General features: G+C 39.1%; 3 protein-coding genes across 4 annotated transcripts in view; 2 read left to right on the top strand and 1 right to left on the bottom strand.

Annotated features, from left to right (window-relative positions):
* LOC145503261 (rRNA-processing protein UTP23 homolog) overlaps positions 1-5,908 on the top strand; it is a 50,863-nt gene extending 44,955 nt beyond the window's left edge. Inside the window, exon 8 of one of the 2 annotated variants that reach the window (XM_081482757.1) lies at positions 5,881-5,908. The gene's annotated coding sequence lies outside the window, so the exon portion shown is untranslated. The other variant, XM_081482758.1, reaches the window with a different exon arrangement.
* A 1,165-nt stretch (positions 5,909-7,073) lies between these two features.
* Positions 7,074-9,283, bottom strand: LOC145503237 (galanin receptor type 1-like). The gene has a single exon (XM_081482726.1). The coding sequence runs from the start codon at positions 8,612-8,614 to the stop codon at positions 7,106-7,108; it is 1,509 nt and encodes a 502-aa protein (XP_081338852.1). The 5' UTR covers positions 8,615-9,283; the 3' UTR covers positions 7,074-7,105.
* A 1,496-nt stretch (positions 9,284-10,779) lies between these two features.
* Positions 10,780-15,431, top strand: LOC145503190 (uncharacterized). Its single transcript, XM_081482647.1, has 2 exons — positions 10,780-12,949; positions 13,355-15,431. The coding sequence occupies exons 1-2, from the start codon at positions 12,562-12,564 to the stop codon at positions 13,660-13,662; spliced, it is 696 nt and encodes a 231-aa protein (XP_081338773.1). The 5' UTR covers positions 10,780-12,561; the 3' UTR covers positions 13,663-15,431.
* Positions 15,432-16,475: the final 1,044 nt, after the last annotated feature.

Raw genomic sequence — 16,475 nt, 5'->3', positions numbered from 1 at the left:
TGAATTAAGTACGTTTATCTGATTTAAATATCACTAATGCAGCTTCTTTTATTGCTGATAGTTGTAAACTAAGCTAAGAAGGTCTCAAAATAACGAAAGCTTCTAAAAACGCATGGTCTTCAATGTGCCTTATCTCAAAAAGAAGCATGTGAGCCCCCATCTTTTTTGCCTCTTTGGTAATGGTTGATCTTTGCCTTATCGCATGGCTAGTTTTAAGTTTGGTTTTCACTAGCGCATGAGCACGTCTCGTGGCATGAGCTTGACAACAAGTATAACCATTCGCGAGCGAGACCACTTGAAACATAAGCGTAAGCACTAGCTGAACGCTCATGTTTCGTTCTCTTCCTATGCTTCTGTTGTGCTTAGCTCGCGTGGAGAAAGCGGATGAAAAGTACTAGGATGTCGACTAATCATAACTCACTCTGACTCAATTCTCTGTGAAAATATCGCAAACAACATGGTGGACTGGGTCATATTGTTTAATCAATTAAAGGAGGCTGGTATCCATTGTCGTCAAAGAAGGTGACCGTTGTGGAGAAGCTCGACTGTATAACAATATACATATTTAGCCAAGCCTAAACGCGGAGCTCCCGGGTTATTTTTTTTTATCCTTACTGTTTACAGGATAAAACAATTTTGTTTTCTTTTTTGTTTAACCTTGCCGAAAGTATTCAAATATAAAGAAAACCAAACCAAACCAAATCATCGATCAAAGTGAAACAACTGCGTCATCAGTCTCTACTTAGTTCCAACAAGAGTTAATGACAGCAACATCACGATTTGAGGTCGAATTAAGCTGCGGAAAGGGGGATGTTATGTAGCTCTTGTTGTCTTGCCTGCTTGCTGAAAGCTCAATGCCAAGAGGAAAAAATTGGCTGGTCTTCTCTAGATTCTTTCATTTCCTGCATTAACTAGGTGGAACTTTAACAAAAGGAACTCACAGCTTAACTTGGAAACATTTGCAGCTAAAATTAAACTGCGCATCTCAAGTTATTTACGTACGGCCATGCATATAAAGAGATTTATAGCATGATGGCTCAATAGGGATAATATAGGACCAGTATGTGCGCTATGTCATGATATTATTTTTTAGAAGGACATAGTGTGTGAGAAAATAACCGTTATTGATCACCAACACAAAGAAATGTGGTCGCTATATGGAAACTATACCAGAAGTTTTGGTTGCCACGAAAATTTGAAGTTGGTTACCCAACTTTATACTGGAAGCCGTTAATTAAGCCGACGTTTACGCTACGTTGCTTGAAGTTAATGTAACCTTAAATTGGCGTAAAGTTTGCAAACATAAGGAAGTTAAAGCCAAGAGCTTAAACTTGGCTTAAAAGTCTTTTTAAGCCAACTTTAAACGTGAGCGTATACCTAGTGAAAAGGAGAGCTTGAAAAGAAACATTGCATCGTAAAGCTGGTTAACTTTAAAACTGAAGATAACTCTACAACAGCTTTACACAGCAGTAAAGGTTTCTTATGACGCTGTGGCACATTACAGGGGCGTAGCCAGGGTTTTTCAAAGAAGGGGGGGGGGGGGGGGTTACACTGTGTCAAAATGAAGGTACTCAACAGATTTCCTTGTCATTTTCGCCACCTGTTGTAGGTTGTTTGAGGGGGTTACGGGCACCCCAGGATCTCCCCCCTAGCTACGCCTCTGCATTACACCGGGAAAATATCGGTAAATTATAGGTAATTGAGTTGACCAAAAAGTCTGTTAAAATTGGCGGGGAAGCTTAAATTGGATGCAATTGCACTCATTAAGAGAAAGCAAATTTTGAAGGAATAGATAGATATATATTGATTCAAATGAGACCTTGAGCTACTGTATTTTAATTCTAAGCTTTCGCTGTTCTACGGCATCATCAGGGAATGAAAGAAAATCTTCAATAGTGCGTGATATGAGAGTGGTGTACAGTAGCTCAAGGCCTAATTTAAATCAATATATCTATCTATTCCGAAATGCTACTGAAGGACAACTTCAAACGATTACTAATTTTGAAGGTTTTATTTAAAAATGGTTGCTATGGCAAACAACTACACCCTTTTGAGGTACGATTTGAAAGCATTTACGCAAACAGTTGTTGCTCTTTTGGAAAACAAAGATTTGACTTCATATCCTGTGAATTTCTGTTTCACCCTGTGTAATAACCTTTCAAAGTAGCAATGTTGCTGTTCAGTGACCAATATTTTACATTAGAAAACAGGCCTAAGAAAATACTCGCGCTGATTGGTTAAAAATCGTGTTTCTATAACTCGATGGAAACACAGAACTAGCACGAGCTGTTGACGTAATGATGGCGCGAGCAAAGAGAATTTACATTTTGATGATCAAAGTAAAAAACAAGCTGTTTTTCTTTTTTTCCTCGCGGTGTTTTCTAAAAGAAATAGAAAATATGTTCTCCGTGTTTCTATCGAGTTATAGAAACACTCGTGAAAGTTTGGGAGAACTTGAAAAAACTGTGGAAACACTCGTTTGCGGCTTGTGTTCCGACAGCATTTCTCGTTCTCCCAAACTTCCACGCGTGTTTCTATAACTCAATAGAAACACGGTACTTGTTTCCTATTTCTTAATTATCGACTCACAGTTATATTAGCAATATTTGCCAAATTTTAGCAAAAAATGAGCAAGGGAGGGGGTTGAGAACGACTAAATGTTTTCAAGCATTTAAGGTGGCTACGACTACGCTACCATGACTGTCTAGGGCGGAAAAAGAAACCCGACTACATTGACGTTACGTTCTGAAGCTCTCTTCCAGTGCTGGATGAAAATCGTAGTGTTATCTATTTGAAACAAACCTGCAATCTTGGCCATTTTGAATTAAGAAACTCTCTCTTCCCCGCCCACCCACCCCTACACATATGAACTGGAACAATTGACATGCGTTTGGTTTTAGCGCGAGTTTATCAAGAATGCCGGGGGAGGAGATCGTTAAATTTCTTATTTTATTCAGTCCGAACCTAATGATGGATTGTAGCAATCCCGAATCACAGCCGGTTTATTAACTTTTCAAATTGTCCACACGTGAGGTGAATATGACCACTCATATCTATGTAGCAGATATTAATAAGGTCGTATTTTTCTTGAAATAGGGTGATATCAATTTATGTTTTCTTATCCTTTTTATTTGAGCGCAGGTTTTCCTTTGTCTAACCTTTTGACTTACTGGCTTATATTCTGTCATTTTTTTATGCGTGAAAAATAAGCCATTTTTCCCTCTGTTTCAAGACGAGTTCCGGTGCACGACCTTTCATATGGAAATGGAGTTTGATTTGCAAGACTGATGAACGTGCAAGAAAATGAAAAGTTGGGCAACAAGAATGTTTTGAAACAGAGATAGAAGCAACTCGCAAATGGCCGATTGAGAGGGGTCCTTTTCAAATGCACCGGCAGATCAGGTGGGCGGAATTAGAAGTTTTAATGATCTGTTTCTACAACTTAACGCTATCATGTTTAAGTAACGTTTGCCACGTTTTATCCGGCAAACTCAGCGCGTTTGTGATATCTATTAGTGCAGAGCGAACATTGTACTGTAATTTTCGACAAACTGTTGTGTAACGTTTGCGAATTTGAAGTAGTCAAGCTTATCTAACTGCGTAAATCTGAGAACGAAGCGATTTCCGGCCCGATTTTTCTGGACGTCATGCTTATGTAATAAGAATTGCGCTGTAAGCATCTGAGAAAGGAACCCTTGAAATCGTTGGGTTGCGATATTTCATGATTTTGCCAACCTCTGAGTATGTTGCTTTCTTAAACTTATTTACAAGAGAATTACAAATTTGAAGACATTTAAATAATTCACATTTAAATGCTTGATAAGCAATTTGAAATCGATTGAGTCTCTAGCTTTACGTCAATGGGTCGCCAACTGAAAAAAAAAAAAAAAAAACTGAACGGAACCAAATGGCGAGCAAGAACTTTCGATCCTGACCTGGTTGTGAGCGATGCTGAATAAGGAAATCTTTAATCAAGTACTGAACTGATACGGTCTTTATTTGATTATCCCAGGGGGGAAAAGCTTTTATCTTTAATTCAGATTAGGCTTGGCCCGGCTTCACCGGCTCACACACCCCTTGCCATACGCACATCGTTCAGAAGGAAGATAAATGTAATCATCGTTAACCAGCGGGAACAACACTTAACGCCCACATCCCGGAATATAAACCCAATTAGCTCTGTCACGTATGCTTTGGAATATCCCGGCTTTCTAGAAGTCGATTTAAGCTAATTCTCTCAACAGTACTGTACTATATATATGGAGATTACTTAGGAGAATTTACCTGTCGGTGTCAGGACCTGAACAGAATGAAACGTCTAACCTAATTTTTTCAATCGGCACGGTGCGAGAGTTACGCGCAATTTTCGCGCGTGGGAATATCACGCAAACAAAACTAACCCCATTGGCGCGAAACGATTTCTTATTTGCCTGTTTCTTTGTTTGTTTGTGTTTTGATCTTTTGAAATTAGCAACATCAGACTGAACCTAATTATTTCTAGGGGCGCTTTGTGCTTCGATTTACGAGAGGTTTGTACTATATAGATGAACTCGAAAGCGAGCTCTTTAATGCCTAGCAATATAAAGAGAAATATGTAATTAGACCATGCCTGGAAAGCAAAGGCACTTATCGTGTAATAAAAATACGTCGTTTGTACATTGCCACACCGTCTTTAGGAGGGGCCCTGGAAACCACAATCAGTGTGTTATTTGTTATTATAGGAACAACTAAATACCTAACAGTACATTTCTCATTTTATTCCGACTCAATCAGTGTTAGTTTATTTGTTGTTCAACTTATTCATATGTGTACTGAATATGACAACTGATGTATTTTTTTCCTAGAAATAGACTATTATATATTTTTTTTCCTTATCACATTTATTTGAGTGTAGGTTTTCCTTCGTCTCACCTTTTGATGGTATCCTGCTTTTTGCGCATGGCAAAGATCAAGCGGTTAGATTTAAACTGCATGCGTCAGTGATTTGTATGTAAAACGGTTTGGTCGTTATCAATGTTTAAGTAACGTTTCCCACATTTGATCCGGCAAACAGACTGTGTTTTTAATTAGCGATCGTGAAAGTGTCAAGAAGTAATTCCTTGATTTTTTTGACAAACCGAACATTGCAATTTTACGTCAATGCGTTAAATTAAAAATAAATAAATAAATAAAATTAACGGAACACAATGACGAGCAGGAACTTTCGAGTGCACGATAAACCGATTGATATACCTACGGTCGTCAACTTCGCTGAATAAGGAAATCTTTAAATACTGAACTGATACGATCTTGATTTGATTATCTTGATTAGGCGGGGCTAAGCCAAGACACTCCTTTACCGGCCCAACTCCTGAGTCATACGCACTTCTCCGTACGAGGAAGATATAAAGTTAACTAACTTGGTCACGCATGGGTTGGTATATCCCAACTTTATACAATTCGATTTAAGCCGATTCTCCCAACAGTACTGTGATATGTGTATGACTTCTACTCAGGAGAATTTACCTGTAGATGTCAGAGCCTAAAAAATGAAACTTGTAGCCTGATGTTGTACCGGCACGGTGCATGAATCACGCGTATTTTCCGCGCGTTGGGAGCATCACGCGTAATCTTCTTGCGTGACGTGCTCCGACACTAAATATACTTATAGCTATTGGCGTTTCTTTCCATTTCCTTTTTGCTTTTCTGAAATTAGGAACTTGATTATTGTTATTTGGAGGCCTGCTTCGATTTTACGGGAGTTTTTATTTATTTATTTGTTTACCTAAACAACCTGAAAGCCGGTTCTTTCCTGATAGCAAGACAGAAATGTAATTATGTCATGACAGGAAAGCAACCCGATTATCGCGTAATAAAATTACGTTGTTTGTACATTTCTAGACTGTCTTTAGGTGTGGCCCCGGAAACCACAATCAGTGGGTTATTACCACGAACAACACAGTAAACACCCACAGCGCTCCCGGGCGAGAATGAATGCTTTATCAATGGTTTGAAAGTCGTTGGTCTTAAACCACGGGAAACGGATGTCGCCAATTGTAATAAGAGGGTCGTTCCAACACAGGAAAAGGTTGGGACTATCCTGGAACAGGAAAACCACTCGACTACATAGGTCTGAAGACGTAAAACTGAAAGACGTCATCCGCAAACGTGGTGCTCCAGCTATGCTGAGTCATGTCTCCTTTGAGTCAAAGCTCAAAAGATTAAATTCCTTACTTAAAATTTAATTTACTTTTAATATAGTTTTAGTTCTGAAGTTTTGGAGGTAGTCCAAGTCAGTTTAATTAATCTATCATGGTATAATGGTCCGCACAATCAGTTATGCTGAAAGCCGTTTGTTTAAACGCTGAAAACTTTTTGGCATGCATATTTACATTCCTAAGATGAGCTTTACAAAGAGGTAAATGTGACACAGATTTATCAAGTTTATGAAAAAGCTATTAACTTTTATTTTATCATAAATCGCCTTGGGCCTAATGCAACTTAACCTGCGCCCCTTATAAGCTAGCCTCTCTCAGATCAAGGCTTTGTTTGAGATCGGTTTAACAAGTTGCCAAAATTTTCAACATTTTTAAACACAAATTATTCAAGAAGTGTCGGTTTTTTTACATGCTTGAGTTCCGTTCTTAACAAACTACGCGAATATTAAACTTCCGGAACTGATAAACTTGTAAAATCTCGCCAGTTTAAGCAAAGGAACAAATGGCATTGTTGTCGTTTCAGATCAACTTTTTAATGTAATATTCACCTCAGTTAAACTATTTTAACTTTTTAACGCTTAGAAAATCCTGATTTCGCTAGCGTGATCAAACAATGTAATTTAAAGATGTATAGTTTAATAAGCAATGTGTGTATTGAAACATGTTTTGATAATGATCTTACAACTACTTAGTGAACAAAAAAGGCCCTTTTTATGCTGCTGTATACAATGTGAAGCAGCGTGGGTTATGCATCCAACAGTGAAATTACAATATATACACGAAGAATACCAAATCTTTTCTCTAAATTCACGTTTTTGACCCAGTAATCGCCAACTCTGACCTCGTGTTATATAAAAAAAAATATGGCAAGATTGAAAGTTTGGAGTCCTCAATACAAGCGTTCATTTCTAGCAGTAAGTTTCTCGCGAGCTGTTGAGTGCATTTTTCAAAGTTTCAGAGCATGAAGTGGAGTGGGATAAAGCATTCCATTGTCTAACATAGTTCATTCTTAAATGGTGATCATTTAGATGTCTCGATTCGCCTTCGGGCTTCAAACTAATTAACATACTTGTAATCGACTGTTGCGGTTTTTCGTGACCAGTGCTGAAAGACTCAGTCTTTTGCAAGGGAAGTCCATTTAAAGTCGTTATCTTTCCTTGAAACTGTTTGTTCGGTTTGGCTTGTGATCCTGTTGTCTGTTCACAGACTTGAATAGAAAGAAATGTTAAGTTGCTGTTTTTTCTATACTTCTCGCAATCCACTGTGTTTGACTCCGTCGAGTCCGATCCAGTTTTTGTTATGCTTTGAAACTGTAATCGCTCAGTACTGTCCTTCAAAGCGGATCTCTCGCAGCAGATAATGCTCTTAAAAATTCTCGTGAATCCTTTGCGAAAATCTTTGCTGAAGACTCCAAATATGACGGGATTAACTACGCAGTTGGTGTATGTAAACAACCAGCAGATGATGGAAAGTTTGGTGAAATTTGGGCTGTTAATACCTCCGCCAAAATCCGCCCATAACCACACGACTTGGTTCGGAAACATAAAGATAGCAAACACGACAACGACGACCATAAACATCTTCGTCGCTTTTGCATTTGGAGTGCTCCAGATACTCCGGGTTCTGAGAGCGCCGAGCCTTTTAAACACAGAATTGGATCTAAGTACTCCTCGCTGCGTTTTTCTTTTCTTAACGTCACTTTTAAGTTTCTTGACGATGAAGCGCGCTGAGTTGGCGCTGATGGAATTCGCGCGTGTTCGTGCCGAAGTGTTACAAAGCGCGCGGACAGCCAAGGTGTACATAACTATCATGAAAATTAGTGGTAATCCATATTGAACGAGAAACAAGAAAAAAGTATAAGCTTGTCTGTAGGTAAATTTGGGCCAGTTCTCCTCACAGGACCCGTTTGTGAGTGCCAGAACATATCCGTACGGAGTCACCGCCGCAAGCGAAAAAACGTGAACCAGGCAGATCAAGATGCAAATTTGTCTCATAGACAGTCGTATCTTGAACGGGTGCATTATAATTCGGTAACGGTCTAATGATATCGCTGCGAGAGTCAGAGAAGATGCACAAGTGAAATAAGTTTGCGCTGGCCATAAAACTTTGCACATGGCTCCTCCGTAAATCCATTCGTAGTTGTTTTCTTCCAGGACAAAATCAAACACAATGCTTATCAACGGCGTCACCAAATCACAAATGGCCAAATTCAAGACCAGAAAATTGGACGCGGTGCGCATTTTTCTGGTGTTGTTGATTATGTGCGCGACCATGCTGTTCCCGAAGGTGCTCGCAGAAAGGATAAGAAAATAAAAACAGATCTTTGTGATCTTGAAGCCCGTCGATTCTCCTTGTGCTTCATCTGGCATTACAGTTGGAACACTTCCATTTCTTTCGAGAGTTACGTTTTCGTTCATGTCGCGATAATTCGTGGAAACCACCAACGCAGTGATTCTGAATAGCTCAACTAACTTTTCAAGATATGAAAATAAAAATTCACCTTTTATCTGAAGGCGGAGTTACCGTTTGACTTGATTGACGATTGCAATCTGTCCAAACAAATTAGAATTTTAGGAAAAAGGTATCTTTTAAGCCCACGTCTCCGCTTTAATCTCCAATCTCGAGTGGGTATCACGCATGTTCATGAATGCATGCCAGAGTCTCGTTTTTAGATGCCCACCCGAGATTATCCAAGTGACATTGTGCTAAATGAGTTCGTCATTTCTATTTATACAATTGCTCTGCGGGGACTCAATTTACGCGACAGGAAACAAGTTGACCTCCAGCTTCCTTGTCGCTTCTTGTATAAAGGTGCATCGAATTGTCCCTGTTGAGAAAGTTCTGTTGAGCTTTTCCTGGGAATCTTTAAACTATTTGTTAAGGCGATAACAGACTCCTTGAGGTAAATCGCATCCAAGTGATTTTAATCTTTTCCAATAGAAATTCAACGTTAAATTAAGAAACAACTGGAGTCTTAAAAGAGAAAATAGTAGTTTAAACAAATACTGCTGTTATAATGCCTCTAGCGCACGCAAGGTTTAATACCGTCAAGGGTTTTATGGGTTTGGTTTATATTACTAAGAAGGTCTTTAAGTTGAGAAAAAGTCAACTTGTAACACTGCGACCTTTGGTTTATGAGGTGGACGTAGTGTGAAATTCTTCGGCTGACTCATACACCTTAATCTTTTTCTGAGTGAAAGAAGTAGCATCCTTCACTTAATTGTTGTATTACTCATCTGTTTTATAATCACTATGATTTTCCAACTTGAAGCTTAATGACGGCTTGCGTGATGCACTAGGGATAACAGTTATAACATCGATAATCTCTGCTAATTCTTGTGCTATTTTTACTCATGAGTCTCAGGCAAATTTTAATTTAGTTTTATGGCTTTCAGTCACGGAAATGTTTCTACGAGCCGTGGATGTCAAGTTTTTCATTACTCTTCCATCCAAACAACATGTTTCCCCACTTTAAAAGGTTTCTTTTAAATTATTTATAAACATTGGTGCGTCTATTAAGGATTTGAAATTCCACCTGCATTATATCAAATGTACCACAAAACAGAGGAAAGTTTTATTCGACAAACGCTGAGGCATTTTAATTTTCAGTGGAATTTTGATCCTCTGGAATTGAATCGGTAACAGGCTGAGAACAGATGACATATATCATTCCTATTTTGTTTTTGTTTTTTTTATGATTGATGATAAATGAGCTATACTGTAAAAGGGAGCATAACCCCTTTGTCGCACTTCACTTTTTACTGATTCTTTGTGCAGGCTTAATTTCAAGTTCTAATCCACGACTAAATTGCCAACATTGTGTTTTGCCAAAATAAACTGTGGAGACTCACAGAAGAGACATAAAGCAAACTTTGAATCAACTACTGGACAAGGCAACGAATACAAGCAATGCAAACCAATAAAAGCTAACAAACACTGCGAAATTCCATACATAATACACAATTAGGCATAAAACGTAATGAGAAATAAAGAACTAATTAATTAGGAACATTTAAAAGTTGACTGTCATTATGATCACTGTACTGGCTTCGTGTTAGCTGCATGTTAAGTCCGCTTCATTTTAAAGCTTGAAATACTGAGACTCAAAGGAGTTTTTAGAGAGAAACACATAATCATATTTTACAAAGGTAAAAAACTACTATAATTACAACTTATTACAAAGGTACCACAAAGGAAAGATCTTGGTTAAGTCTGGGAAAGAATTCGAAAGGGCATAGAGAGCAGGAACCTGGCTTTAAAACAAAAACATTTCTTAAGATGGGTTATATATCCGTTGAGAAGCTAACTTTTTGGGTAGGGCCTGGTTTTGTGACCCTTGAAGTTGCTTCCCGTGTTCTTGAGTTGAGCCGATGTCCATAAAATATGTCTATAATGGGATTCTGAAGTAAGGAACTTGATATTCTAAAGAGTAAAAAAATAACTTTGTATTGTAAACGTAAACAAATTAAAGTCAATCATGTACAGTGTCATCAAAAATAAGGATCTTTTTCTTCTTTCGAGGACATACTGTCGATGTTCGCTATTTCTAAAGAGAGAATTTTATACGCAATAAAACAAGCGTTCTGGCGTCAACACACCAAGGTAATAATGCGTTTTGAGGACTTTTCAGCCGAATATGGGTTAGGCAATATGCCGGTCTCATACACATACAAATAACTTGAAAAGGCACTCTGCGAATTAGTTGTTAATGCAGACCGCAAGCTTTTGCCGCTATAAATCTCCCACGCTGCTATCATTACCATCTGCGATCAATTTAACGATACTCTTATGTTGAATATCTGATATGACGTATGTTTACTTTTCAACTTCCGTCCTAGATGTTACCGAGGGTTAAAACAACAAAAGTATTCCTAGTGGAAGGAAAATACACGAAAGAGATTTTGTTTCTGTTAAAAATGTTCAGGGTACGTTACAGCTCAGTGACTGAACATCAAAGCATACTTTGTGTTTATTTTCGGCATCTGTGGGACAGATGCCGGAGGAAACTTTGTTATTTTAGCTTAACGAGTGACGATCTGACCTCCCCCTGATGTGATGTATGTAAATGCAAAACACGAGAACAGTCACAAACCTCTAGTTCTTTGTCGTTCTTTATTATCATCGATCGGTCCATTCAGCGCTCCACAAGCAGACTACTCAGCCTATGCTTATTCGATTCAAAAACAACCGTGCAGCCGCAACAGTTAAGAGGCTGTCCGTGTAAGAACCGACCACTCGATTTTCGGCCGAAAACAGAATTTCTTCAAATTTTCTGTGTGAGACAGCTAGTCCATATGATAAATAAAAATAGCAATAGTTTGGCTTTAAGTGCTATTTTTCAATATTTCTGGCGACGATTTCCGAGTACGGTCCAAAACCGTAAAAACCGGTAAAATATTTAAAATCGGGCGCAAAAAAAATTAATTATGATTTTTTGAAAATGCCCCACAGAAGGCCTTTGCAAAATTTTAGCGAGCATACTACTGGTTGAAGGAGTGTTTCTCAAAAGTATAACGTGATCTGGAGCCCTGACCAATATCCATGTTTAGTACTAGGGCTAGTGTACCGGGAACAGGGAAAAAAACTTTGGGCACTAACCTTTTGGAACTACAGGAGTACGATCATCATAGTTAATATTCAGACGCGAAAGCTTGCGTGACACAGTTTTGCACCGATTATTGTTCCTAAGTTTCCCACATAAATTCTTAAGTTTCCCGCATAAAATAATATTACCTTGAAGCAATTATTTTCAAAACGTACTCTTTGTTCGGGATAAGGCATGAATAGCCTTAAATTCACCAAAGATTCCTCCAAAATTGGGAATTTATTAGCTAACTGCTGCGGCGTGAGTTGCCTTAAGTTTCGCCTAAACACAATTGCTGAAATTGGATCATCACAGGCCTTGGACTATACAGAAATTCCATATTAAACATATTTAAGAAGTAAAAGTGTTTGTCATATGATTATTGCCAAGAAAAAAAAATAATAGTGTACCGCGAATGTACCTCAGATGTACAGATAAGATGTCGATTTCAGTCGGCCGCTGGAATGTCAAAGTTATTTTGGCGGCTCTCCTTATCCACTTTTTGCTTATTTTGCATTGCGCGTTAAAAAGCAATACCAATCCTGGATACTTGAGAAATAAATGATTTTACTGTTGATATTTGATTTTACAAATGGCTTGGAAGCTTTGCCTTTTTTATTCAACATTCTTTTTTTTTCGTGTTGCTATTTTTGCGTAGCCCTTTGTGCTAAAATTGAATTATGCAAATTGTAGAAGTCTGACGTCGAGAGCGTTTTACTCAGTTTACGCAAGAGATAACGAATTTATTTTTTGCGCTTTGCGTCGTTTTTGCTGTTTGCAATGGCAGCATTGTGTTCCTTCTCAGCAGTTACAAGTGGCACGTGCGGAAGTAGTCGTGGATTTACAGAATGTGTAGCCCTAAACAGCTGTGACGGCGATATCAGTTCGCATCTTCCAACTCACCACCTGTCAAGGCAAAATGTTTGTGAGAAGGATCTAATCCTGGCAAGAGCAGGTCTTCTAGAGCTCACAGAAGAACAGGTTAAAAATATGACGGTTTGTCCAGCTCATCGTTTTACCCTGGGAAAGTACTGGCAAACCCCTAAGACCTGCCAGTATCCAAAACATCATGGCAAGAAAACGGCGGTGACTGGAACCCATGTAATTCATTTCAAGTTAGCCAGGGAAATTAAAAACATCTTTGGAAAAGCTACACCCGTTGGTTCGCGTAAGTTTTAACTTTGAAGATTTTATTTTGTAACCACTGCATATTGTTTACGTTTGAGTGCCTTAACGGTAATACAGACTTCATTTTCTCATGAGTCATTTCACGAGTGCGGTTTGGGAGATTATCGGACACCCTGCCGCAATGAAATATGGTTTGTTCTGAATATGAATATTACACAAAATTCAAAACAACAACATTAACAAAACTTGCTCATTTCTTTACAAAGCTGCTTAGCAATACAACTTCCGGCTGGTTGGTCAGGGTTTACGAGTTTTTTCGTTTTGGATGGGGGCATGTGTGCGTGGTGTGTAATCGTGTGATCTTCATACCGCAGATTCAAGGTATTTTACCAACCCTTATGTGGAAGTTTATTAACATTCATTTTTGATGGATGTCAGATGTCAGATGTCAGATGTCAGATGGTGTTTAAGAAATTCAGTGATCTTGAGAGTCATCTTGATGTTGGCGAACACCACCAAGTACGCGGGGGCCTCGCAACAGTGTATGACAAACTCAGAAGAGACTGGGCCGAGAAATCCCTTACTGTTGACAACAACGAGGAAACCTGCCGCGCACTTGTGGTACATAGCGATGAGCAACGTGACAAAAATGAAGCTTCTGGTTCTTGTAGTGACTTACAGCTTGGCAGGGCTTTACACAAGCCTCGAAGTCAAGCTGTGCGGTTTACAGATGAGGTTAAACAGTACCTATAACCACGAAATTCGACCTCGGAGAGAGAACTGGCAACAAAGCAGATCCCGGAAAAAGTGGCTGCAGACATGAGAACACTGAGGAAACCAGATGGTTCGCGGATGTTTGAAAGAAAAGACTGGCTAATGAAGAGTCAAGTGCAAGGCTTCTTCTCGAGACTGGCGGCCACACGTATATAGAAGGCAGGGGAACCAAGAGATGCAGATAGAGGACGTGTAGGCAGAGGAGGAAGAGCAAGAAAGGCATGGGGTACTGAAGAATGTAGCCGCCCAAGTCAGTCCTAGACATCCAATCTGCTATGATTCCTACTGCCTGTGCGACCTCTCACGAGACGAGAAACTAGACAGTTTCAGTGTAGTTATGCTGAAGGAGATACTCAAAAGATCGGAAAAAGAATTTGGTAGTTTACCTATCCAAATTCTTATAAGGATGCGAATATCGCCGTTAGGAAAACAAGTTCACAAAATTTCTTCTTCACAATGTATTGGGCGTTGTAAATACGGCTTAACAATTTTTTTTTCTTTTTATTGAACTAAGTGAACGAAAATGGTTTTAACAGCGTGAAATAATTGTAAATATATTGTGGGGAATCGTAGAACTTTGTGCAGCTGTGTTAAACTAGTAGCACTGTCAACTTTATTTGCCTTCTTGCACGCCATCGGAAACACAGCGAGTAGAATGAACATTGAATTCCAGGCGCCCATTCTGTTCTTTTTGTTTTGTGTTTTTGCTCGCAGGAACTATGAACTCCCTATTGACACATCGCGGTGTCAGTAAACCTGCACCAAATTTGCATAGATTGAATTCGCTGAAGAGAATTACTTAACCAACAATGCTGGTATTAAGAGATAAACGCTATTTCAAAGAAAACGAAGCCAAAGATAGAAAGCGTATAATTCAGCATGAAAAACATGCAGTCATTGTTATTGCAACTTTAAAACAACGCGGTAAGAATGACCGTGACATGCTAAAAATAACTTAGACAGTCTAGCGTGCTACAATGTAGACGACTGAAATCTACATTTTCTTTAGATTCTCGCTACGGCTGAAGTACACTAGTGAACAATAATTTTTCCTTTCTAGGCATTAAATTATATGATTAACGGTTCTAGTTGTCAAATATGAGTGTCCTTTTACATATAGTCCAAACCTTAATTATTTAACTGAATTTTATAAACAGCTTTTAGGCCAGACAGAAGATAACTTAAACCGCAGCCGCTCATTTTAGATTATAAACTCCCAATTGGAAAAATATTTCGTGAATTGAAGGCTTTTCATGCCCTTTCCAGCGCAAAAAGCACGTTTTAAGAATATTTGCTTCGAACTAATATTTCACGCGGGAAACTTAAGAATTTATGTGGGAAACTTAGGAACAATAATCGGTGCGAAATTGTGTCACGCAAGCTTTCGCGACTGAATCTTAGCTATGTTGATCGTACTCCTGTAGTTCCAAAAGGTTAGTGCCCAAAGTTTTTTTTCCTGTTCCCGGTACACTAGCCCTAGTACTAAACATGGATATTGGTCAGGGCTCCAGATCACGTTATACTTTTGAGAAACACTCCTTCAACCAGCAGCATGCCCGCTAAAATTTTGCGAAGGCTCTCTGTATGGCATTTTCAAAAAATCATAATTAATTTTTCTTGTGCCCGATTTTAAATATTTTACCGTTAATCGAAAGAAAAAACATGAAATAAAATTATCTGTAAGTTTTATTGTATTTGATTAAAAGTGGAAATTTTCAGCTCCTTCAGCGCAACGCCTAAATTTGACTCGAAACAGAACGGTTTTTACGGTTTTGGATCTACTCGGAAATCGTCGCCAGAAATATTGAAAAAAAAGCACTTAAAGCCAAACTATTGCTATTTTTATTTATCATATGGACTAGCTGTCTCACACAGAAAATTTGAAGAAATTCTGTTTTCGGCCGAAAATCGAGTGGTCGGTTCTTACGCGGACAGCCTCTTAAGTTCGAAAATACTTCAAAACAACTCCTCAAAAGGACGAGAATAGAAAAGCTTAAAATTTCGTAACTTAACTCTCAAAATCTAAAAGATCACGTGACAGAAAGAAACAAAGAAATATTATTGGCGGGAAAAGACACGACATAACGGCTGCGCTTGCTGTCTTGGCTGGGGAAGATCGTACTCCGCCGTCTTCTCCGGTGAACACTTCTACCACTCGGTCCATAGGCCATCTGTTGCGGACTATCTTATCTTCTGCTAGAAGTACTAGGTGGCCAATCTGCACATTTCGTCTTGACTTGACCCATTTCGTTCTTCTCTGAAGAGTTGGCATGTATTCTCGTACCCACGGCATCTCTTCCAGTAGTGATCGGCGAGGAATTGTAACATTCTTCACCGCTTTCTGGAGAACGGATCTTCATTCACAAATACTCCGGGTGGAAGTTGAGTAGCTCTCTGCTGGAGAAAATGGTTGGGCGTCAGCGCTGAGCAATCATCAGGATCATCTGAAACAGCAGCGGTAGGACGGTTATTAACTATGGACTCCTCCTCAGCTAATAGTGTCCCCAATTCGACTTCAATGAGAAGCCCATCTCTAGCTCCTTCGTAATCGGTACCAGACGCTCCCATACTCCGGACACATGGGGGCGGCAGGTGGCTGAAATACCCACTTGATGCCCTTCTGCTGTAACTGCCGTTCAATCGTTTCTTCATTCCAATGCGCAATGGCTTCTTTTAACTTTCTGCTGGCGCCTATAAAATTGGTCCCTCTGTCAGACCAAATTTTCTTGAGTACGGTGGTCCTCTTCTACTTATGAATTGGCCAAGAACCATGGTGAAGTCATTTGTCTCAA

This window comes from Orbicella franksi, chromosome 11, assembly GCF_964199315.1.
Source record: "Orbicella franksi chromosome 11, jaOrbFran1.1, whole genome shotgun sequence".
NCBI lineage: Eukaryota > Metazoa > Cnidaria > Anthozoa > Scleractinia > Merulinidae > Orbicella > Orbicella franksi.
This window is presented reverse-complemented; position numbering and strand designations above follow the sequence as displayed.